Below are 26507 nucleotides of genomic sequence, written 5' to 3'. Positions count from 1 at the left end.
TGTGTGTTTCAGCTTTATTGAGTGTGACTGTGAAAAGAGGAAATACTGCTCATGGAATCACAGAGAAGGCTACATCTCAGTCCATCACCAACCAGCGTTATCAGAGGTCCACTAATGATCACACCAAATCAGCTCTCTTGGCTACCCCATTGCATTTTTACATAAATAATATAGACCAAAACATTATGAACATCTCAGCAACCTTCTTTTAAACAGAACAGAGGAGCCTTTTGACCTGTTGAGAAACGACTGCAGGACTCGTTCTCAAAGTGTCTTTTCTTTCTTTTATCCCCCAGTGAGCACATGGTCAGATTCCAAGCTGCTCTGGAAGGTCTCAATCCAGTTCAATGGGGCTGCTGTCTTCCTGTCCATCTTCCGTGTCATCCTCCTCCCCAGCTACCATCAGGCTGTTTAAAAGATTGCCTAGGATGGAAGTACAGGACAAGGGGAAAGTATCAAGAAGCGGCCATTTTCGAATGCCCAGTGGAAGGGCAAGTTCCCGCATTCTGTTTGAGAGATAGTGTTGTATCAAACATGCAGCAGGGAACATTGGATTAGCTGACAGGTAGCTTTCTAGATTGAGGGACACTGTGCTATTTTTCTGACAAAATGCAGACTGCTGTAAGTAGGAAAACTGGTGTCAGTACACACAAGCCCTAAGCCCTGTAAGCTACTGACAATGAGTGACAAGCATCCAGCAGTCTCTTTTCATTTAGATTATCTTGTTTATCGATGGTGTTAAACTCACCTAATAGTCCTCCATAGGATGATGTTTGTTTGGGTGGGACACCAAAGAAGAGCTGTCCTATTCTGTCTAGATACTAAAAAAGCACAAGAAAGAGGGAATGTTATATTAATAATAATTTATTATTTATACCCCGCCCATCTGGCTGGGTTTCCCCAGCCACTCTGGGAAGCTCCCAACAGAATATTAAAAACGCGATAAAACATCAAACATTAAAAACTCCCCTAAACAGGACTGTTTTCAGGTGTCTTCTAAAAGTCAGATAGTTGTTTATTTCCTTGACATCTGATGGGAGGGCGTTTCACAGGGCGGGTGCCACTACCGAGAAGGCCCTCTGCCTGGTTCCCTGTAACCTCACTTCTTGCAGAGAGGGAACCACTAGAAGACCCTTGGAGCTGGACCTCAGTGTCTGAACGACAGGGGTGGTGACGCTCCTTCAGGTATATTGGGCTGAGGCCGTTTAGGGCTTTAAAGGTCAGCACCAACACTTTGAATTGTGCTCAGAAATGTACTGGGAGTCAATGTAGGTCTTTCAGGACCGGTGTTATACGGTCTCAGCAGCCACTTCCAGTCACCAGTCTAGCTGCCGCATTCTGGATTAGTTGTAGTTGTTATTGTCGTTATTGCTGTCTCAATTCAGACACCACACAAAACCATGGTTTGCATTAGCTGTAGATTAGAATCCAAACCATAGCTCAATCCTCCAAATGTACTACATATTAACCACTGTGGAAAGCTATTCTCATTTCCCCACCACTCAGATCCATTAAGTCCATTCCTTAGTCTATGACAATTCCCTAATGGAGAATTAATGGCCATAACTATGGTGTATCAGTTTTGACACCCCACCAAACTATTAATAAAGATCCTTAACCATGGGTTGATGTCCGACTGAACCACAATAATTCCTTCACAGGGAAAACAAATTAATTTCTAGCAACAGAATTACACCTGGTTTGCCTTCCCCCACCCCATTCCCTCCAGTCTCTCTCTCACAGATTGTATTACTACTTTTTGGGTGTAGCATTGCAGGTGTGAGGCTTAACTGCCAATGGCAAATATATGCAGAAACTTGCCAAATGACTTCAAGGCACACTGCTGTTCTCTCAGCTTCAGCACCTCTATTTGCAATCTGGGGGGTAGTAATATCAGCAGAGGCAGATTTAGGGGAGCACAACTGATTCACCCGCAATGGGCGCCACAACAATGACTTAGAACAGAAAGCAAGAGGTGGAGGAAACTGAGCTTTGGTATCACACAGGGTGCCACTGAAATTTGAAAGCCCAAAGTCTGCCACTGATATAAGCCTACTTTACAATATTACTGATATGTGAGGTGCTTTGAACACTTGAAAGTCCCATGTAAGTATCACCCCCCCCGAATTAGTCCCTACATACACACAGTGCTTTGTAACCCTGATTTAGAGGACACTGAAAGCAAGGTTGATCTGCATGCTATCCTTTAAGGTAGCCTCTCTAAATAGCAATCATCACCATGGGTTTACAGTGGTACCTCAGGTTACAGACACTTCAGGTTACAGACTCCGCTAACTCAGAAATAGTACCTCGGGTTAAGAACTTTACTTCAGGATGAGAACAGAAATCGCACGGTGGTGCCGCAGCGGCAGCAGAAGGCCCATTAGCTAAAGTGGTACCTCGGGTTAAGAACAGTTTCAAGTTAAGAACAGACCTCCAGAACAAATTAAGTTCTTAACCCAAAGTACCACTGTATTTAGAACAACTAGTTATATACTGCCTATAACAACCCATCTTAAGGCAGTGTACATGCTAACCAACAGCATCTGGGAATCCAAGGCTGGGCAAGGATGCGTTGAGCACTGCGCTCAGCAAATATGGAGAATAGGGCATTTTCAGGGGTGAGGACTAGGCCCTGAATCTGTTTCCCTTGGGAGAAGTGTTTAGCATCTTGCCTTGAAGCCGTCAAAAAGATGATGATTTATAAAATTTGTATACCACCCATCATCTGTAAATCTCAGGGTGGTTCATGAGATTGAGAACATGGTTTTATTTCGAAGTGCTTTTATGCTGTCTGATTCCCAGAGTTTATGATTCGGCTGGGGTTTTTTTTATAAACAAGTTAAGTTGTTTCTGAATCCAATTTAATTGTACTGTTGCTGCTTTATTGTGTTGTGAAGTGCTCTGGGGGGGGGCACATATATGGGACTGAAAAGCACAGAAGCAAAATGAAAGCTTATAAAGGTGACCGTAAAGGAATTAAATTCCACCAATTTAAAAGTTAACTTACTTCATTATACATAGGATCCCTCTTCAATGAAGGTTGATACTGTTCACACAATACTGTAAATACTGTTAGTTTTCCTCTAAAAAAGAAGCAACAGAGAATGTAAAACCAGGCACAAGGGCAAAAAAAGGCAGCATTGTGCTTTGCGACTAAAACAAAACCATACCCATCAACTGCCAGCAGCAGAAACCAAATGAAATTGAGCAACGGCTGTACAAAGGGAGGTCCTCTTTCTATGGAAGGATGCTTCTGTGTATAGGTCGTAAAAACCACTAATGCACTGCTTTTGTTCTTCAAGCACAGGAATCTGAAAAAAAGGAAACAGAATTTTTGAAGTTACGAAAAACGTCAAAAGGTTTAGAGAAAAGCTATGCACAATATCAGTGCTAGGACAAGAAGAGCTCAACGAGCTTAACACTCTTTCTACACCTTCACAGTAACCTCTGGCGTCACCGCTATTAATGCATTAGAGAAGGGAAATTAAGGTTGAGAGTGGAGTCTTGCGTTGGTGGTAGAATGCTGTCGCTTGGAGGACAAGACTGGGTGCTTGTGGTTTAAAGTCCACCTCAGCTGCATTCTCACTATTCTCTCATCTCAAGAGATACAGAGGGTAATAAAACTGACCTACCTCATGGGTTTGCCCATGAGCACAGGGTTCACAGTCCTGCTCTCTGTCCCTGCTGTGGAATGTGTTGGTGAAGCAGCAGCAAGCAGGATTGAACCTTGCACATCTGTGGGTGTCACCCAGTGATGTCAGCTGATGGGACAAGTGGGTGTGTTTCTGGGGAAATGGCTTTGTGGGCCAATTTGGACCCCTTGGCGGGCCAAGATTAGTCTGTGTCACAGAGCTTGTACACCTTTCTGTTCCTTTATTTATTTAATGGCTCACATTTGTATCCTGCCCTTCATCTAAAGATCACAGGGCGGTTCACAACATAAAAAGACAAAATGAGAACACCATATACAAAACAAAAGAAAACCAATAACAAACCAATAACCCCTCCTTCCCTTATGGCTAAGAAAAGTTATCTGAACAACCACACAAGCATGTAAACAAATTAAGATCAAAACACATACTGTAACACTGCCTGAGCGACAAACATGTCCACTTCGCTGCGATAACCCCTGGATGAGGAATATTCTACCAACATGTTTGCACATCCTTCACCGTCTGTGGAGTGCAAGAAGTGATACCGAGATTCACAATAGTTTTGCTCTGGAAAAGAAGTTGAAAAAGAAAATTAGTTTGCTGTATATCTCTCTCTCTCCCTGTGTGTGTGTGTGAAATATGTATATAACAGTCTCAGTTTATATTGGCAAGGTGGAAGCCATTTTACTTTTCGAGAATATTGCAAGATTTGAACAAGCCAATAAAGAAAGTACATTATAGCATGCAACATGAAGGTTGGAATCCCAAGATATGAGTGAGGTTTATTATTATTTTAATTCAATATTCTGACACAAAATATTCCATATTTTTAAAATGTTGCAAGAAACTGATAAGACAATAATGCAGTGGTAAGTTACTTCCTTGCACATTCAGAACACTAATAAAATAAAAGGTATCTTAAGAAATAGATGCAGATTTCAGCTGTTTTTGCTGTTGATGACATTGCCCTGATGGTCTTTGACCCAGAGACAAACCTGTTGGAGGTCATCGGGGAAATTGAAGCATTTGTTAAAATAGCCAGATTGACCATCAATAAAACTAATTCAGAGCTGCTATGTTTGAACGTCCCCTCAGAATTGCAAATAAGGTTACAAATCAAAACAGGCTTTAAACTTTGCCCACACCATATTAAATACCTGGAAATTAATATCACAAAATCCTATAGTACAGAGCCAACTTTCTGTCAATGGTGAAGAGTATAAAAAAGGGGGGGGTGAGACCTTAAAACGTGGTCCAAGACATCCATGTTGTGGATGGGGAGGGTAGCATCAGCCAAGATTATGATATTGCCAACGATTTTATTTCTGTTCCAAACTTTGCCCATATGTACTTATACTCTTAAGAAATGGCAAAAAATGATCGTGAACTTTGCATACAACAGCAAAAGACCCAGATTGTGCTTAACAGCGTTGTTTAAAAAATCTCAGAGGGAAGGGGCAGGGGCCTACCAAATCTGCAAAGATACCACAAAATGCCTTTGGCATGATGCACAACATAAAAGGAAAGGCATGGGTGCAAATGGAATTTGATAAAGCTATGCCACACAGAATCCCAAGCATACATTTTAAAATCCATAATAAAATTATTCTAGAAATGAATAGTTGCAAAACCCATTTGCAAAAGCAGAAAATCTGGCAGTCTTGGGTCTCCAAATTAGCCCCACCTATATCACCCCTAATCCCATCCACACTGCACTTTTACTCACCTGAAGGAAACCTATTTGATGTAAAATGGAAAGAAAATGGCTTATACAGACCAGGTAATCTCTACGAAAATGATAACATTCTTGGAGCAGAATTATGGAAAGTTTGGGTGAGGTCAACAAATTTATTTCAAATCCAGAAGTTAATTCCCAAGCACCATTGAGACTTTTAGAAAAATTAGTTTTAAATGTGGCTGAGCATTCTAAAAAAAATTATATACTCAATGATCTTGCTGTTGGGCAACATTCAGCCACCAAACAACTTTGGGAAACAGACTTAGGCACTGAAATTGAAGAAGCCGACTAGAACAACCAATGGGCAAAAAGCCCTTTAAAATCTGTATCAACATGTGTAAGAGAAAACTCCTTTAAGTTCATTGACAACAAGCATATGACTCTCTTAAGACAAACATAGAACATCTTCATCTACATGCTGGGCAACTGGTAGAACATTCCACATTCCATGTGGAGGACATTATGAACTAGTACAACCATTCTTGGAATCGGTATTTGCTGAAATAAGTAACAATCAGAAAGTATTGGGTAATGAAAGTTTGGGTCAATTAACAATGCTTAAGGAAGGGCAACTTGCTTCATTATATAATGAACTTACTACTTGGTGGCGGCACAATTACTAATAGTGCAGAATTAGAAAGGACTTGAATATCTGTGTATCACACAATGGAGATAGGGCATACATTTTATTCGGATAAAAACTTAAGAAGAAGGTATATGCCTTGAACAATATGTATGATGTGGATGATTTTATTGAAGTTTGGCAATCCTTCATAAAATACTCCGACCACGCATGTGGATTTATGGCAAAATCTTATACATTAATCTTCTGTACCAGGGGAGGAGGGTAAAAATGGGGAAAACATCTTGTACTGCCTATACATTGTTGAAAACTAGTAAAATTTTATTTATTTAAGAAAGTTTATTCCTTGCAGATCATAAGAGGCTGGTGAAAGCAGACACTTTAAAATTATTAGCAACCACCATCAAAATAAGGACCACAAGAATGCCCTAGTTTTTAGAATTGTATGATTTTAAAATTCTAATTGATTTTGGTGGTTTTATCTGCTTAGCATCATTCTTGTGTTCATATTTTGTATACAAATTGCAATGGCTGGTGCTTTTATTTGGTTTGATAATTTTCCCTGCTTAGTTTTTTGCATTTTATACTCTGACTGCAAAGGCCAGTGACTGGTGAAACTAAAATACCTATCTCTCAATTATAAGTTAATAATTAGTTCGCTATTTTAGATTTCCTAAAATTAATAGATGAATAAATCATTTAAAAATAATTCCTCTGAATTTTCCAGGTATCATTAAGAAGGAAATTAAAAAACCTAAAAAAAGGAAAGTGATTAATTAGATTGTTCCTAGCTAAGTATATTTTTAATCGAGCATGCCTAATGGTATTTGTTAATGAATTAACAAATGCCACTCTCTTGTCATTGTCATGTCTTCCCTTTTTTTTTCTTATGAAATCAATAAATTTAACCACATAGGCTACACCCCAGATTCTTAAAAGGCGTTTTTCAAAGGATGTTGGGTTGACCTTTCTCGAGTTGACAATTTGGCCACTGTCAGTAAATGTATTAACTATTATGTCTTTCAGGTAGCCTAGATGAATGATTAAGAGATCAACAGACATCTCTTAACTGGTGTTATTTTCCATTTCGCTTATTATCAGAACCAAATTTCTAATTTGAGGGCAAGCCCAAAATATAGCTTAAAAATGGGCATGATACCAGTTACATCTCCAACATTTATCTGTTGTGTTTTTGTATATTCTGCTTAGTTTTCATGAAGTTAAATATCTCCTGAAGAATAATTTATAAAGAAAAAAAAAGATTCAAATGGAGTGTGAAATGTGGATTTTATTTCCCTTTCCATGCTGTATGTGGAATATTGTCATTAACCTCACCTTCCCATCTACCTAGGAAGGGATGACTAATAGTATCTAAATTTGCTGAGATTTTACATAGCTGACCTATAGTGTCTTTGATTGTTAGTTAGTTAGTTAGTGCAGTCACTCAATGAGTTATGCTTAGCACTTATGGAGTTCACTACCTAACTTATTTGTAGAGACTAAAAATCATGGGAGGCGAGGGTTGCCAGTATCAGCAACTCGGTGTTAATACATTTTTCAACATATTTGCAATCTCAAATTAGACCATAGTCCTCTAATATTTTAAAATTCCCTAATACTTGTTTATCTGTTAGTTTCTCATTACAATAAACTGCAGAGTACAGTGATCAGCCAGGTCTTGATCTATTTTTATAAGTATAGGAAATTTTAAATAGAGTGCTAAAGCACGGATTAGATTGGATTTGAGCCAGATCTTCTCTAGTACATGTAGAAAGGTGTTTAATAGGTGTGGAAAATCTTTGTGCCGCCAGCCTGGTAGCTTTATCTAAAGTAAACCATGAGGTTAAGTGGTGCCACATAGCTCTGTAATCTTTCACAAAACACAGTACGGTGCTACCCTATTTTCATTTAATTGGCATAATGTTCTACTTTGTTTTTAAAGTTTCTAGTCCATATGAATGCAGAGAAAGCCTGAGAGTCATTTCGGAGGGTTATCAGAGGTCAGAAATATGCAAGATCCCTTATCCGCCCTCCCTCTACATGCTCCACTCTACCCACCTGCCCCCTTCTCCCCACTTCCTTCATATTTCTAACAGGTCAAACAGTGGCTGATAAAATTTTGTTAGCGACAAACTATGAACCGAGTAAAAAAGAATTATGAATTTCCTTGAAACGCAGCTTGAATTTGTGTGGAGGGTGGAGACAGCAGCATAGAATATGAACAAACTTTGGTGAAGGGCTGCAGCTCAACGAAAGGACATCTGCTCTGTATGCAGAAGGTCCCAGGATCCATCCCTGGCAGTTTAAGGGAGGGCTGGGAATGTCCCCTGCCTGAAATCCAGGACAACTGCTGCTAGTCAGTGTAGACAGTACTGAGCTAGCTGGACCAATGGCCTGACTCAGTATATAAGGCAGCCTCCTACGTTCCTAAAGCTGAATGTTCTTTAAAAAGGAATATATGCTGTATTTTATAACATATGTACTACAATGTAGTAAGATACTGAAATACATTCATGTTAAAAGAAGTCTATTGAGCAGGTGTCAATACTGTATGGATATGAGGGATCGGAGGCCTAAAAAAATCTAGAGACATGCTGCCAAGTTCCTAATTTATCTCTGTTGTGTTCATCCCAGATTTAAAAATAAAGCAGACACTGAACACACACTAATCCAAGTTGCCATAATCTCAAGCAATCGGGACAGACCAGGTTTAGTATTTTACAAGCCAAGATCTTTCACTCCAGTCTGATAGGCTTCAAGGCTGAGCATTAATACAAGACATTTAAAAGATGCAAGCTATGCTCTTGAGAGAACTATTTTAAGTATTCCCACCAGTCTGCATGTGCCAGTTGGGACATATAGACCCACCCTCAATTCGATAGCCAAGATCACTTTGGAGATCCCTCTCAGTTTCAGAAGTGATTGGAAGTGCAGTATGGGAGCTGCTCTTCAAAGTCCCCTTTAGGGCATAGAACTCTTTTTAGATCTAGGCCACAGTGGCCTGGTACACCAGTCACAGTAAATCAGTTCGTGAACTTGCCTTTCCTGTTTGTCTCATTAGAGCACAGCGGAAGCAAACCACAATCCCTGGTCTCACATTGTCCAAACCAGGTACTGTGGTCTGTTTCGCCCACTACAGATTGTGGTGCGTTGGGAGCAAAACAAATGATTACTGTCACGGCCACCCAGGACGGGTCCCAGCTCACAAGAGACCTCACTCCGTTGCAGTTTATTTACAGGAAAAGTTTATTGAAGATTTCTGCTTCTCGTACAGTTCAGCATCGTGGCCGTACGTCTGTCACCTTAGACCGCTGAAGTCCCCTCTGACTCCTCCCCTCTTCCACACCAACTTAATAGCCTGGCTCTAGACCACCTCTTCCTCTCCTTTCTTTTCCGCAGGGTCTTCCTGCCCCCCTGGGTTCCCTCTCTCCGTGACTCGCCTGAGGCTGAATCCTCTGCCGCCTCTTCCCCCCTCCTTCTGGCTTTAGGGCCGGGCTCCTCCCCTGAGCTCTCTCCACTTCCGCGCGCCTCTACGTTTGAACTTGGCGCGCGTACGTTGCTGCTGACCTTTCTTTCGACCGCTACACCACCCCTTGTTCTGCTCTCCACCCTTTCCGGCTGAACACCTTGCTCCAACCCCCTTTCTCTGTTCTCTCCTAATCCTGCTCCCTCCGAGAGGCTGACGACTCCACCCCCTTTTCTCCGTTCCGGCTGAGACGCCTCTTGCTGCGTCTGTCTTCCACTGGGCTCCTCTCCGCTTCTCCCTTCTCCTCCCTTTTGCTTGATTAAGGTAACCCCCTTTTGAGAATCCTCTGACTCGCTGCTCAGACTCGTGGATTCCCTCAGAATTCCGTCATCTTCTTCCTCATCCTTCTGCCCCTCCTCCCACTCGCTCTCCGTCTCCTCTGTCATCTCCTCCTCTCTCCCAGAAACCCTGACATCCATCCCCCCCTCGAAGCCCCCCCTTCCCCCCTCCCGCTCGCCGGGTGCAGGTTGAGGAAAACGTGGTTCTTCCGGGGTCGGTTCAGGATACAAGTTGTCCACTTCAACGTTCTCCTCTGTCATCTCCGTATATGTGTGTTCGAACTCGGGTTCCCCACCCACAGACCTCACAGTCTCTTCCTCCATCACTGCTTCTCCTGGCGCTGCCTGCCAAGGACCTACCATCCATCTCTGACTCCATGCCTCCCTTGGCTGATCCACCCACCAACAAGGGCCTGTCTCCTCCCCCCCCAGTCTCGGATCCCTGGTCGGGCTTGTTTCGGGCGTATGGCCCTCGGGTGAGGAGAAACCCTCGAACGTGCTGTCTGACAAAGTGGGCGTGAACAGCCAATCATCAAAATACTCCTCGGGCATGGGCTTGTGCGGAAAAAGCGCATGGAACTCCTCCTTCAACAGGGGTTCGTCCAACGCGTAACCCGGCACCCAGCTATTGGCAGAGGCCGGAGTGCCTTCCCTGGCTAGAAAATATTCAACTCCCTCCTCCCCCCATCTCGAGTCCAGTATCTCTGTGACCTCGTTAAGAGGTTCTGGTCTTGGCGATTCCCCCCCCTCAGGCGCCCTCCTACGTGGCTCTGGGAGTGCTCCTGACTCTTGAAACCTGTGTGGGGTTTTGTAGGGAGTGAGCACCGATCTATGAAAGACCGGGTGCACCCTGGAACCCTCCGGAAGGGCTAGACGAAAAGCCACCGGATTGATCTTAGCCTCAACTTGATATGGCCCTAGCTGCCTGTGTCCTAACTTCTTCTTGGCCAATGACCTGGCCGGCATCGCGTGGGCTGCTAACCACACCCAGTCCCCAATCTGGATGTCCTCTCCCGCCCTCCTGTGCTTATCGGCCTGCACCTTATACGCCTGTTTTGCCAGCTCCAAATGTCTCCGCAGCTCCTCGTGCACCTCTTGCAACTCCGCTGCAAACTGGTCGGCATCTTGAGGCCCCCCCCCTCCTGGTGCCGCAAATCTCGGGAAGGTTCTGGGATGACGGCCATTGTTCGCGAAGAAAGGCGTCACCCCGGTGGATGCGTGTTTCGTGTTGTTGTAGGCGAATTCAGCCATCGGCAGATAGTCCACCCACGCCGCAGGTCGCTGGTTGGCGTAGCACCGCAGGTACTGCTGCATGATCGCGTTGACCCTCTCCGCTTGACCGTTGGTTTGTGGATGTCTCGCCGATGTCAGGTTGATTTTGACGTGCAAGATGCCCAGAAGCTTTCGCCAGAAAGTGGAAACAAACTGGCGCCCCCTGTCGGACAAGACGGACTGCGGAAGTCCATGCACTCTGAAGACGTGATCGATGAAGAGCTTTGCGGTCTGTTCTGCCGTCGCCACCTTGGCACAAGGGATGAAATGCGCCATCTTGGTGAACAAGTCCACCACCACTAACACCGCCGTCTTACCCCTGGAGCTGGGCAGGTCCGTAACAAAGTCCAACGCTACCCTCTCCCACGGTTGCTGCGGTGTCTCCAGCGGTTCTAGCAATCCCGCCTGCTTCTGGTGCACTGGTTTGGACCTCTGGCAGATATCACACCTGGCGACGTAGTCCGCCACCTCTCCTCTCATCTGGGGCCACCAAAAGTCTCTAGCCACCAACTCCATCGTCTTCTCTTTGCCGAAATGGCCTGCACTAGGGGCGTCATGCAATTGTTGCAGAACCTTGGCTCGAAGATCGTCGGTGGGCACGTAAAGGGCACCCTTACGAGTCAAAAGTCCATCTTGCAATTGGAACTCATCGTTGTCTCGCGACCCTCCGCGTAGCTCCTCCATCTTGGACTGTGCAAACTGATCCCTTTGCAACGCGCGTCGCACCGCGTCCAGGTCGACTGCGATGGTAGCGCACGTCCACGCCTGCGGTGCTAAAATGTGCTTTGCTGCGATTGGAGCTGCTTCCTCCAAGTATTGCGGCTTTCGGGACAGCGCGTCTGCAATAACATTGGAGTCTCCTGGGATGTATTCTATTTTGAAGTCGAAATCCGCAAAGAACTCCGCCCAGCGCATGTGTCGCTGGGTCTGTAACTTAGCCGTCCGCCAATACTCTAAGTTCTTGTGATCCGTGCGGACTTGCACCGTGTGCTTGGCTCCTATTAAGAAGTGTCGCCACGCTTTGAAAGCTGCATGAATGGCCAACAACTCCCTGTCCCATATGGTATAATTGCGCTCCGTCTTGCTGAGCTTCCGGGAGTAGAACGCACCCGGTCTCCAGTTGCCTTGTGAAACCTCTTGCAAAAGAACGGCCCCAACCGCTCTGTCTGACGCATCGGTCTCTACCCGCATGGGTCTGCCGGGATTCACGTGGAGCAGCTGCTCTTCGGAGGCGAAAAGACCTTTAAGCGTCCGGAAGGACCGCTCCGCTTGTTCGGTCCAGACGAACTTCTTCTTCTTGGAACTGAGGGTGTCAGTGATAGCCGCCGTCGCGTTCGCAAAACCTTTAATAAACTTGCGGTAAAAATTGGCAAAGCCGATGAACCTCTGGACCTCTTTCCGATTTCGAGGGCTTTTCCAGTCCAACAGCGCTTGAACCTTAGCCCTGTCCATGGCCAGTCCCTCGTCGGACAACTTGTAGCCAAGGAAATCAACCTCTCTGACATCAAACTGGCATTTTTCCAACTTGGCGTACAGCCTGTGGTCCTTCAGCCTCTGCAGGACCTCCCTCACGTCCTTATCGTGATCCTCCGGCGATTCCGAGAAAATCAGGATATCGTCGAGAAAGCAGACACACTTCTTGTAGAGGAGACCTGCTAGCACGTGGTGCATAAATGCTTGAAAAACGTGGCTGCCATTTTGGAGACCGAAAGGCATGACTCTGTATTCGTATGTGCCCAGAGGGGTGAACATGGCGGTCTTCCACTCATCTCCTTTCCGGATGCGGATGAGATTGTAAGCTCCACGTAGGTCCAGCTTGGTGAAAATCTTGCCCCTCCTGACGGTCGCTAAAAGGTCGTCAATCTTGGGCATGGGGAAAGCTTTGGGCTTAGTCAAGCTGTTTAAGAACCTGTAATCCACTATAAGCCTTTTTTGGGGCGTGTTTTTCTTCTTCACAAAGAACACAGGGCTGCCACCCGCTGCTTTAGATTCCTGGATGAAACCTCGCTTGAGGTTATGGTCTATGAACTCCCGAAGCTCTTGCATCTCGTCTTCCGACATGGAGTACAGCTTGGCAGCAGGCAGTTGCGCCCCTGGCACTAAATCAATCGCGCAGTCGTAAGGTCTGTGAGGCGGCAACTTGTCAGCTTCCTTCTCACAGAAAACCTCCAAGAAGTCCTGGTACTTGTGAGGCACTGTTTGCACCATACCCAGATGCAACTGCTGCTCGGCTTCTCCTCCCTGATCGGTCTGAAAGCAATGCTGAGCACAATACGATGAACAAAAGGTGATCTGCCGCTGGTACCACGCAACCGCGGGACTGTGCCTCTCCAGCCAACTCATGCCTAACACGATGGGTGTGTCCGATAAGTGGGTGACATTGAAACTAATAAGTTCTCGATGGTTGCCAATCTGCATCATCATGGGAGGGGTTTGCTGCACCACTTGCCCCCCCAGCAACTTCCTGCCGTCTACCGTGACCACGTTTAGAGGCGTCGTTGCAGGCAGGAGCGCCATGTTGTGCTGCTTAACGAACTGCAGTCCCACGAAGTCGGCGTTGCTTCCCGAATCGATCGTTATTGGAACCTCGAGGAGTCTCCCATCAGGCAACTGGAGTGTTGCTGTGAGCAGAACTGCCGGTCTGGGAGGCAAAGGGTCCACGCTCTGCAGTGATGCTGGGGGCTTGTCTACAGATCCGCCTGGCTGAGCCCCAGTAGCTCTGCTTCCAGCCAGGCACTGTCGTTTCCCTGAAGCTGCTCCCCTGGTTGCACCTCTGCTGTTACAGTTGCCAGTGCTGCAGTGTGCTTCTGGAGCCTCTGGGGGCACTCTTTCGCCATATGGTGCGCACTGTCACAGATGTAACACTTCCTGGTTCCTCTAGGAGGCTTCGCTTTGGCTGCACCAGGGACAGGGCTCTGGGATGGCTTCTGAGCCCTAGCACCACCAATCTCCATAGGCTCCTCGCTGTCCTTCCCCATTGGCGAGGGGTGCGCACGGCTGAAATCCCTGTGCACAAAAGGGAGAGTCCTCGCTTGCGCACGCGCTTGGGGCCCGTCCTCCTCGTGCCACGGACGTCCCTCATGTCGAATTCCAATAGCTAAAGCCCGTTGCACCACGTCTTCTAGGGTCTGGGGTCTGTCCCCCCTAGCGATCTCATCCTTGATGGGGGGGCTCAATCCCTCCCAAAAAAGATCTCTGACCGGCTTACTGTCCTTTGGCCAATCTAAGGCGGTGAGCAATGCAAAAAATTTAGAGTGGTATTGGCGCACAGTCGCTTTCCCCTGCCTCAGCCCGTGCATTTGACGGCGCGCAATGTCCACATCCACAGAGGATTGAAAACAAGAATCCATCGCTTTGATGAACGCAGTTGAATTGCGACGGGCCGGTCCATCTTCGCGCCACAGATTGCGTAGCCAAGCCCTGGCCTCCCCATGCAGGTGCGAAACAATGAACCCCACTTTCTCCTCCTCATCTTTAAAATCGTGACGGAGTAAATGCAGTGCATATACGACGTCCGCTCTGAAATTGGGATAGTCTTGCAAGTTGCCATTAAAATGCGGAACCAGGGCACCCCCCCTCCGTCCAAGCGCAATGCCCTCCGCTCTGGAACCTGGGGCCCCCGCCCTGTCCGCGTGTTCCCACCTTGCCTGCAAATCCTGGCACGTCTTCTCCAAGTCGTCATTCTTCTTCTGCGAAGTAATGACTGCCGATGTGAGAGCGGTAACCTGATCCCGCAGTGCAACCAGCTGCTCCTCAGCGCTCATGGCTGCTCCCGTTCGTGAGCTTCGCAAAAAAAATTTTTGCTTTCAGAGAGGGGACTTACTGTCACGGCCACCCAGGACGGGTCCCAGCTCACAAGAGACCTCACTCCGTTGCAGTTTATTTACAGGAAAAGTTTATTGAAGATTTCTGCTTCTCGTACAGTTCAGCATCGTGGCCGTACGTCTGTCACCTTAGACCGCTGAAGTCCCCTCTGACTCCTCCCCTCTTCCACACCAACTTAATAGCCTGGCTCTAGACCACCTCTTCCTCTCCTTTCTTTTCCGCAGGGTCTTCCTGCCCCCCTGGGTTCCCTCTCTCCGTGACTCGCCTGAGGCTGAATCCTCTGCCGCCTCTTCCCCCCTCCTTCTGGCTTTAGGGCCGGGCTCCTCCCCTGAGCTCTCTCCACTTCCGCGCGCCTCTACGTTTGAACTTGGCGCGCGTACGTTGCTGCTGACCTTTCTTTCGACCGCTACACCACCCCTTGTTCTGCTCTCCACCCTTTCCGGCTGAACACCTTGCTCCAACCCCCTTTCTCTGTTCTCTCCTAATCCTGCTCCCTCCGAGAGGCTGACGACTCCACCCCCTTTTCTCCGTTCCGGCTGAGACGCCTCTTGCTGCGTCTGTCTTCCACTGGGCTCCTCTCCGCTTCTCCCTTCTCCTCCCTTTTGCTTGATTAAGGTAACCCCCTTTTGAGAATCCTCTGACTCGCTGCTCAGACTCGTGGATTCCCTCAGAATTCCGTCATCTTCTTCCTCATCCTTCTGCCCCTCCTCCCACTCGCTCTCCGTCTCCTCTGTCATCTCCTCCTCTCTCCCAGAAACCCTGACAATTACCCTGAGCTTGTATGTAACGCTAAGCCATGGATCATGGTTTGTTTCTTCCTGGCATGAGCAGGGAGGAATAAATTGACTGGGTTCAGCATATTCATGATAGAACATTACATGCAAACAAAGTCAGTATCTGGATCTTTTGAAGAGCAAGCAGCTAACCAACTTAACGGCCACTTACATTAACTGTTCCTACCTTTCCACAGCGTGATGGCTAGCAACTGGTGTAATTTTGGATGCCCGAGTTTTCCTGATCCGCCACTAGACCATTTCAGCGCCCTGGAAACAAAGGCCACTCTTTCAGGTGAATTTGGATCCATCAGGCTGAACACTTTGGCCAGGTTCTCTAGAAGCAACCACAACAAGCAATACTTAGCTGAACATTTTTTAACGGCAACTGCATCCTTTTTGTTTAAACACAAAGGTAGTGTAAAATTACCAGAATATACTCAGTTAAAACGTCTTTAAAGCGTGAGTTTCTTTAGATAGAAATCAGCAAGGAACACCTAATTGACCTCTCCGCTGCAGTGCAAGGAGCCACACCCTTTCCTAATACGTGATGGCATGTCAGGGGGCAAGTTCCCTTGTTGAATGGCTTAACACAGATGTTCTGAAACTACCATAATTTCAGGCAGGTGAAGAGAAGTCTATCTTCCATCAGAGGATGCTGTCAAGGACCAAAGCCTGAAGATGGAGTTGGGTTGCAGGACACCAGGTAAGTTGCCAGGTTGGCAAGCTACAAAACTCTTTCTCTCCCGGCCTTCATTCTGTCCACAAACCCCTGGATCAGTGGTCAACGTGGAAAAGACTCTCCAAAGGATTTCCAGACGGGCAGCTTGTGTGAAGAGCTATATCAACTGCATGCTTACCGAATCAGGCAGTCTGATAAGTAAAGGGCAAAAAGGTCGACCCGCAAGCAGTGAGCGCATCGCCAAGCAGACTGGAGAAGTGGCTGTCCATCAAAACGGCAGAGAGGTCAATTATTGTGCAGACATTACAGGTTGTGCCTGTGTTGGGGAGAGGATAGTGCCAAAGATCACGCTCCACCTACAAACAACTCTAGTTTACTCAGAACCATGGTCAGTTCATTATAATAGTTTATTTTTCAGTAACTTGGCATCAGTCGACGAGAGGTCTAGCAGAGGCTTCTAGCCATGGTAGCTGATGTTTGGTGTTCAGAAGCAGCATCTCTCAGGTAAGTGAGGCAAAATAACAAAAAGCGAAGGAAAGCTATCACCTTCACACACAGTTTGTAAGTTGTCAGAGCCACCTGGCTGGCCACTGATGGAAATAGTGATGGACTAGATCAGAACTGTTCTGGTTCAGGAAGACAATTCTTAAGTTCTCCCAACTCAGGGTGACAGAGGACCAAAACAAAAAAAGGAATCAAAGCACTTGACGCTACTGCTTACACCTCAGAACTCTAGGTGCCCAACTATGAAACAAAAACCGAAGAAGCTCTTACCTAATAGCTCATCTGTAACTTTTGCATCCGATTTCTCTAGCGTCTCTAGAACTAGCATGGACAAATCAGCAGCGCTGTTTTGCTAGAAGATACAGAAGAAACAATACTGAATAGAAGTAAACCATCAACATTAAGAGGGCAGGGTGGGGGGTGTATATGTCACAAATTATATATTAAAAAAACCCCACTTGGATTGTGTCATTAATGTTGCTTGGACTAATTTCCCCGAGATTTCTGAATGGTTTTATTCAAACCAGCACAAATATGCTGGTGAAGGCTGCTATTTTTATATTCTATTTGTAGAGAGCTTTTGCAATAGTCTAAGAATCAATTATTTAGGGTGTGCTTATGTCTTACATAGGCTGCTGCTACCACTCATTCAACAATGCAACCATGAAGCCAGGCAGCTCCCCATTTTTCTAAACTTAAAAGGTTTCTCTCTAAGGCAGTAGGAGAAGTGGAAGAGCTGAGGCTGTGCACACTGTTGCATCAGATACTCTCTTCCAGCCTTCAAAGATTGGGGGGGGGGAGGAAAGAGGGGCAATCTGAGCAGTTGTTCCAGAGTTGCCCTGTGCTATATATTAAAATACTTATTGTTTGGGCAATAATGATCCTCTCTCTTTCCTAACTTCAAAGGGCCGCTAAGAGAGAGACATAAGCACAGCAGATGCATTTGCCACCTCAGTGCTTTCCCAGAATAACTGCTCATGCACCAGGTAAGCGCATAAGTAGCAGATTGTTAGGCTGCTTTAAAACTGCTGCAGTTGGCCACAACCCAGCATTTATCAGGGCATTCCCACCGCTATCTTTCAGTGTTCAATATTTATTACATTTACACCATTTTGAATGGGTCTTACTTGATTGTGACTGAAGAACAAGAGGGCCCCGGAATACATGAGTTCTCTAGCTTCCACATGTTTGCCTTGTGACATGTACCTGCACATGGAGAGAGAAAAAAAAGAGTGAAAGGTATTCAGAATACAGCAGAAAGAGGCAAGCTAGCATATGTTTGAAAATGGATTTTTATCTTTTAAATCATGAGATGCCGCAGACTGCAGGAACAAACAAAAACGCGTGGAAGGTGTTCACGAGAAATGTATTTTGAATTGCCCCTCAATCTTAGGGGGCCAATTTACACAGGTACCCACCTAATGAGAGAATGTATGCATATGAGCATTCCTTGTTCTCAAAGAAGAAAGCAAGCTCCCACCCCACTCAACCCTCCAAAAAACCAGATTGCTGCACACAGTGTTCTTGGCATCCCATTGCGCATCCATATATTCCTGGCGAGGAGAGATGCTCCTCCTGCCCACCAACCGAGAAGACAAGAAAACCGACAGAGAGAAGACTGCGAAAATCGAAACAAAAAGCCAAACAACACCTAGTATGTAAATGAAGATTCACCACATGAATAAGACAGCATTATTTAAGAACTATTTTCCCACTGAGCTGCCACCCAGCTGCCTTTGGCAGAAGCACCAAGCCTTAAAAAGAAATATCTCATTTATTTTCTCTCCACAGTGCAGAAAGCCCCCTCCAGCCATGGCTTGTCAGTATTAGCCTCCGAGGAAATAGAACCTGCTCTCTTCTTCTGCAGGTCAATGTCTGCAGTGGCCCCCATAATCCCCTGTAGCCTTTTCCTTGCACTTTCAAAACCCACCACACCCCGCCACTGGTTCCAGCTTTCCTGAATTTGCCAAGCCCCTGCTGATTTCTAGACACCAGTGTTATGTGCACTGCATTTACAATGAAGGGGTCCTTCAGGCTGCTGCTTTCTCATCTAAAATCCCCAAGCAGGGTGTGGCATATGGCAAAGCAGCAGTTAACAGCAGCTGAAATAGACAGCCTCGGTAAATTTGGACAGGCAGTAAAAGTGTGACCAGATGGCAACGTGGGTTTGATACTTGCATGCCAAACCAGAATCTCAGGAAGATGGCATAGCAGGCAACCTCAAAATGCAGACCCTTTTTTTGGGGGGGGGACATGTTCACTGTGTAGTAGCCCTTGTCATATGGGCTGCATGACCAAACAGATCCTATGCTCACTAACACCCGCATCATGGATGGGATGGAAATAGCAAATGATTAGCACCACACAGAGCAGCTGAAGCATGCAGACTGCAGGTGTTTACAGTGCCCACATCTGTCTATCTTCGAAACTGCTGCACCCTAGAAAAGCTTCAGTACCAATGCTCCCGCCCTCAAAGATCAAAATCATATACCATATTAGCTCAAGCTATTCCATACATTCTAGGAAGTACCTTATTTCAGAACCTTTTCATTCAGTGTAGAGATTCACCCCAACTCCTTATAGCCTGCAAAATCGTTACCTAATGCCTACAGAAAGATAGTTTCCTTCCAAAAGCCACCATCTTCTTCCAGCACACAATTCTGCTTTGCTGATTATATGAGACCTCCCATTTCAAAGCGCTTCTCAACTGCCCCCATTCAAAGTGATTTTGCCCCTTTCTACATACTAGGATAAGGCAGAGGTACAGAAAAGGAGGTTTTGCTCATGGGAACTTTAGGATTCATGGTCACTATTTCAAAGTATCTGTGAGAAACCAAACAAGCATAGCTCTATATGAAACAGCTGCTTCCAAGCACAAGAACATAATGAAGCTTCCATAGAAAAGGGCAGTTTCCCAGATGAAGCACATAGTTTGCTAGAGGGCAGACAAAAAATATGGGTATTTTCGGTGTAAAAAAGGGAGTTTTGGCAACCCCAAACATTCTCCAAAATATCCTGGGGTTGTGTTTGTGTTTTGCACTTTTTCTTACTGCCATTCTCTGCAATTGCTCAGCCACACTGTTGTTTTTTAAAGCCATTTTAAAACCACATTCTTCCTGCTGATCTCTGAACTAGCCAATTAAGGAACATGCAATCAGAATTATAACATCAGGGCACCATATAGCCAATCCTGACATCACAAAGACAAATCAGTGAAGGTGATATTTACTCTGTTTTGCAGCCCCTGATTTATTGCCAAGATTGGGGATACAATTCGCAAGGGGTAAATTGATTTGCAGTTCTACTCTAGTTTTGTTTCAGTCAGAATCAGATACAGTTCTCCTGAGTGCATCAAATTTTCTTTCTTTTTTTCTTTTGCAAAAACATAGGTTTCTAAATGGTACAGCTATATGTGAAAATAGGCCAGGAAATGGGCAATACTTAATGAAATCACAAAACCAGAAAAAGGCTCCTTGATTCCTTCCATAATTATCTGACAGTATTATGCAAAAATGGAAACAGATTTGTTTAATATGCTTACCTTGCAGAGGTCACCAAATCCCATTTTTCTTGGCACCGAATTTGTGCAGTGCCCAGTATCACAGCTCTGATCATGGTTTAATCATAACCTTGACTGTTTTACTAAGAGTCCAGACCATTATTTTCCACTGCTCTGGAGTATCGGCATAACTAAGAACATCAAGCTGATGTTATGCTCCAATTAATAGCTCCCAGACTTTTTGTTTCATCAGTTATGTTTACAGAAATGACACAACATAAAACAAATGGATGAACTATAGAAGGAAAAGCCTGCACCTCTCAGGTTTTCTGGAATTATAAATAATATAGCAGAACTGTAATTAACTTTGCAAGCATGCAGTTTGGAGAAGATACCACCCACAAGTTTGCTATGCAGCACCTGAAAGCACCCCAGACCACAGTGGTACAAAGAGGGCAGGTACTGCCCAAATCATCACAAGTACCACATCAACATATTTCCAAACTTGTCACAATGAGATCTACCTTTTATCAATTTATCATCGGCACAAACTCAAGGACATCCTTGAGACCTAACGTTCAGATGTTTATAATCTAACAAATCCAACAGCTTAGGTAAATATGCAGTGATAGGGGTGAGGAGATACAGAAAACAAAACAAAAAACAATTTCAAACTCTTAACAGTTCACAGATGATTCTATGACGTCCTTACAATATGTACAATTGCCATTTCCTCTGCAGTAGTTTTCACTAGGGTTTGGACAACTTAAAAAGATACCCTTACACAACATCTGGGACATGAGCTTCTTTTGTGATCTTTCAATCACTCTTGAGCCTTGCCCCACACTGCTGGCTTTCAAAAGAATTCAAACTGTGAACTCAATGCCATCAAAAGCATCCTAAAACCTGCCACTTCAGGCCAGTTCACAACGGACATTTCAAAGGTTTCTTGTATTTGCTTGTCTATAAATAGAATTTAAAAGTGAACTAAGTACTTTTAACAAGCTCATTCAACTGCCTTGATCCAAATAAAAAGACTTGTGTGCCAAATAAATTTTGGCGTGTGTATCTCAATCTTGATCAGAAAATGGAAGGCTATGTCTAGCATCAGTTGTCTATGCTCTTATTAGATTACACAAAGACAGTTAGGCTACCTTTGAATACAGTTTGGAAACTACAGGTAATGCAGAATTCAGCAGTCAGATTGCTGTCTGAGACCCAAAGGTCTGAGAATATTACACAGAAACTGGCCCAAATGCACTAGCATGCTCATTAATTTCCATGCTCAATTCAAACTGCCATATGTGGCCAAGGACCCCAATACCACAAAGACCACCTTTCTCCACATGAACCAACCCTGACCCCTATAGTCTTCATCAGCAAAAACCTTTACTCAGGCCTTTAGTTGTTAAGCTGGCCTCTAGTGTGGTGTCATCTTGTGCATGTGGGGAGGAGCAGGACGTGTCCTCATTCTAATGTGGGATGAAGATTTTAGGAATGTTGTATTGTACATTGGTTTCAATATTCTTGGCTTTTCATTGACTGTATTTAATTCTTTTATTTTATCTCATTAAATCACTTTATACTTTTTTTGTATAAAGCAGCTAACAAACAACTTTAAATGTTATTGCAACTTGTTTGCTGAAAATCTCTTTATACCCAGGCTTCAGCTTCCATTTTCTATAAAAATCATGTTATATATCCCCATATTTCCACAAGCTGCTCTCAGTGACAAATGATATATCAACCTTTTAAGGATTCCAACCTCATTTTATTTTCCATTTCAAATGAGCGGTACAGTTGACTTGAATGTACTGCAGCATGGATCTATGTTTCAGAAATGACTTGATCAAGTGTCCCAATTTCTCAGATCTGCAAAAAGCTTTGTATTTCCAGGGTAAGAGAAATGGGCCCGAGGAAGAAAAAGACAAAAGCTGAGACATGCAATTATCAACCCTAACCTGAGAGATGTAAAAACTTACACCATAATAAAATAAAAAGGTAAAGGACTCCTGACAGTTAAGTCCAGCAGCAGACAACTCTGGGGTTGCAGCGCTCATCTCGCTATACTGGCCAAGGGAGCCGACGTTTGTCCACAGACAGTTTTTCCGGGTCATATGGCCAGCATGACCAAGCTGCTTCTGGCGAAACCAGAGCAGCGCACAGAAACACAGTTTACCTTCCCGCTGGAGCGGTACTTATTTATCTACTTGCACTTTGACGTGCTTTCGAACTGCTAGGTTGGCAGGAGCTGGGACCGAGCAACGGGAGCTCACAGTGTCACAGGGATTTGAACCGCCTACCTTCCAATCAGCAAGCCCTAGGCTCAGTGGTTTAGACCACAGCGCCACCCACTTAAATATTAAAATACTGTAGTTAATATTTAAGGTTCTACAACAGTCCAATGTTTTTGCTACAACGGAGTAGCACAACCAACCTCTCCAGAAGCTGTAACCTCAGAGAAAGGAACTAGCAGATAGTACAAACCCCTATTCAACCATGATGTTCGCTAGGCAGCCTTGGGCCAGCTACTCTCTCAATCAAACCTCTCATGGGTTGTTTATGGGGATTTAACTCAGGGATAGACAATGTGGGGTGCTCCAGATGTTCTGGACTATACAACTCCCACGGATAATGCTCACAACTGGCTTTTTGCAAACAAGTAAGATAATTTCTGCAATAGCTGGTGATTTGTGATTGTAATGGAAGCATAAATGCCCATGTTCCCAATATGCCTTGAATATATTTCCAAGTGCCATAGAAATATTTTCCCAATGCAAGCTATGCCTTATATTCAAATACTTCAATTTCTCTGATCTATACTGTATAAGGATTTGTATCAAATGAGTAAGGAAATGAGACAAGAGGAAGGTAAAGAGGGAAACTGAGGTGCAATTATCAACTCCAACCTGAAAGTACAAAATACCAACTCAGTTAGCTTGAGTCAATGAGACCTTTGCCATTTTTCTACCCATCAATGCATTTACCATTGCCTCAAAATACTGCAATTACAACCAGACCTCTGGGGAAATATTTGATCTATGACAGCGCTTGACTCAGCTCACACATTAAAATATTTTCCCTCTTCTAGCTGCAAGACTCAAGGCAGCAATAACAATTTCCACTATGGCCACAAATTGAATTCCTTCTCCCACTCCTGATAATGAACAAGGTTTCTTCTACTCTATACCTCTTGTCTGAAGTAATGGAACTTGGATGTAAATGCTTCCACCTTAACCTGTTTTACACCCTGACCTCAAATGCATCTGCTTATAATCCCAAATATCCTCTCCATTATCCCAGTACTTCAGGTTGACTGGGATAATGGCTGCACGTTAAAGATAACTAATCAAAAGATTATACTTACTCATTAACACTTTAGCTATCCTGTCATACACACTATAATGAATTTGTTCCAAGACTTTCTGTACAGGTAAAAGGATTTCTCCTGTACAGAATGCCTTATTTTAACTGTGCATCTTTACTTGCTGGCTTTGTTTAAATATGTTGCCATCTGCTGCAAGTTCTAAAGGTGAAGAGGTTAAGTAGTTCAACCATAGCTGTCAACTTTTCCCTTTTCTTGCAAGGAATCCTATTCAGAATAAGGGAATTTTCCTTTAAAAAAGGGAAACGTTGACAGCTATGAGTTCAATTGAAAAGAAAAAAACCTATAATCATGCTTATAATGAGAACCAAGTGTCGTGAAAAACCAATACCATTTATTTCCAACCAATACCAAGTGACTTACCTCCCTGCTCCCTGCATTGCTAGTCTTTTCCACCTGGTCTGGGAGGTTGGGGTCCTGACTGACTCCAGCTACCAAAGCTGAGGTTGCTGAACAGATTCCTGAGTTGCAGTATTGTTTAGGGGTTTTTGTTGCTGTTATTGATAATAATTTTTTGTATCTTTCTTCTTAGATCTTATAATGATTTATGTGGAAAGTCTTCAATTACGGCTGTGTATTTTTCAATGTATTTTATTTATCTGTTGTGGTTTATGTATCCTTTTGTTATGTTTGTAATTTTTAAAATCTTTTCATGTTGGTAAGCTGCCTTGACTATGGTTTTAACTATGGAAAGGAGGCATACAATTAAATGATGATGATGAAGTAGGTATACAAAGTATACAAAGTAAGTATACTTTGAAGGCTCCCAGAGTAACAGTTACATTGTGTCATAGATTTTGACAAGCTGAAGCCTGCTTGGTCAGATACATTTGATGAAGCAAGATCCAGCCTACAATAGCTTATGAAACAAGGCATTTCTGAATCTTAAAATAAACATAGCTTTCCCTTCTCAAATATCACTAAGATGCCTATCCACTTGCTGGATATAAAAGGTGGTTGTAAAATAACCAATGCCTTGCTAGATCAAAGAAGTCTATCTAGTTCAGCAATGTGTGAGCAGCACACTTTGTGCTCTCCCCACATAGTTCTCAGTGGTCGACTGCTTCTGAAAAATGGAAGCTCTATTTAGCAGTCAAGATTAGTGACTGAGAGCAACTACTTCCTATGAATTTGTTTAAGCCTTGTTGGTGGCTGTCCCAAAATTCTGTGGAATAGATTCTACTCATTAAGTGATGAATGAAGCAGCAATAGTTCCTTAATAACCTACCGCTAATTAAAATCACTGGCTGAAAGTGAGTGTTGTACTAAGCAAGATTAAAGAGAAGTAGCTACATCACTTTGCTATAACAGAAGAAAATGCTAGAAAGACTGCTATTTCCAGTTACTGGTACTGTAAATGCTTATTGCCCTTACCAGGTCTACATTTCAGCTTTGAACAGAAATGTCACGCACTGTATAACTCTTGCATTCAATGGTCTTTTCAACCCATTGTTTACTGTCCTTGCCGCCTCACCCCTCAAAGCATGCCAAAATATATCTGCCAACTAAGGATAACCATGCATCTGACAAAGTGGGCACCAACTTACACATGAAAGCATTGGCACAATAAACCTATTAATCACTCTCTCACTGAATATATTACACTGGGCATTTTTAAGTGCATTGAACAGCACTTCTGACCAGTTTGCACCGGATCTCGGAAGGCTGCAATTAAAGCACTACAGCCATATTTCCATTGCAGTAATTTAACACACATATAAAAACTCATAAAGCAAGATGAGCTGGCTTCCGCCCTTTTCAGCTGCTCTGACGTGAACCACATTGCATCAGGGCAGCAGAGGGTGGATAGCAAAGCTGTTTGCTTTAAGCCTTTAACATCTCTGTTTCGTAAGTATGTGTATTTGTTTTGTGGGTCTCTGCTTGCGTGCAGGAGACAGAGCAGTTCACTAGTGGAACGTTCTCCCTCGGGAGATCCTGGACTCTCCTTCCTTGGAGGCTTTTAAGCAGAGGTTGGATGGCCATTTGTCATGGATGCTTTAGCTGTGATTCCTGCATTGCAGTGGGTTGGACTAGATGGACTCTGGGGACCCCTTCCAACTCTACAATTCTCTGTTTCTATGGTGTGTGTGTCTGTATATAGCAAGCTTTAACATCTGTTCTGTACGTATGCGTATATGCGGGGTTTGTGTGTATATATAGGAGCATCTATCCACCTACCTACCTACCTACCTACCTACCAGCACGTATACACATAGAGACGACTCCAAATGCCTCACTCATTAACTCTACCCCCCTTACTCTCCCTCCATCTCTCTTCTGATCGCATAGATGGGGAGACACACCGAGAGCCCCCTCCTCCCTCCCGCGAACCCCGCCCCTTTTCTCGACCAATAGAGCTTCGGCGAATCGAGAAAGGCAAGAGGATCAGCCAATCGTATTGGAGAAAGGGCGGGGGCGTGCGCGCGGAGGACTACTGGTGCGCAATTAGAAGCGTCTGGAAAGAGGCGGGGCGAAGCGAGGAGTATATTCACGGCGGCGCGGGGGGGGGAGGGGGGCTATGTGTGAAACGAAGCGCGAGCGGCGCCCCGGCGTACCTGAAGAACAGCGTCCGGTACATCTGGTGTGCCTCGTAATAGTCCCCTTTCTCCACGCTGGCGCGGAGTTTGCCCTCGACGCGTTGGACGCCGCCCCGGTTCCGGCCGCTGACGGCGCTGCCGCCCTTCAAGGCCTCTTGCTCCGCCGCCATGACTGCGGGGCGGGGAGAAACGCCACACAAGACGGCCGGAGTTGCCTCACGCAGCGCGGCGCATGCGCGGCGGCCTTGC

At 44.8% G+C, this 26507-nt stretch overlaps 1 protein-coding gene across 2 annotated transcripts; it reads right to left on the bottom strand.

Moving 5' to 3' along the window:
- On the bottom strand, window positions 1–26507 carry GET4 (guided entry of tail-anchored proteins factor 4). Of its 2 annotated transcripts, none has more exons than XM_081889336.1 (9): window positions 26277–26507; window positions 17965–18043; window positions 17108–17189; window positions 15839–15988; window positions 4085–4223; window positions 3174–3314; window positions 3011–3086; window positions 749–821; window positions 1–423 (listed from the first exon to the last, which is right to left on the bottom strand). In XM_081889336.1, the coding sequence occupies exons 1-9, from the start codon at window positions 26426–26428 to the stop codon at window positions 335–337; spliced, it is 981 nt and encodes a 326-aa protein (XP_081745462.1). In that variant the 5' UTR covers window positions 26429–26507; the 3' UTR covers window positions 1–334. The 2 variants fall into 2 exon arrangements, with proteins under 2 accessions (XP_081745462.1, XP_081745463.1); XM_081889337.1 differs by lacking the exon at window positions 26277–26507 and adding an exon at window positions 25916–25977.

Source organism: Podarcis melisellensis (genome assembly GCF_964234715.1).
Source record: "Podarcis melisellensis genome assembly, chromosome: 14".
Taxonomy (NCBI): Eukaryota; Metazoa; Chordata; class Lepidosauria; order Squamata; family Lacertidae; genus Podarcis; species Podarcis melisellensis.
This window is presented reverse-complemented; position numbering and strand designations above follow the sequence as displayed.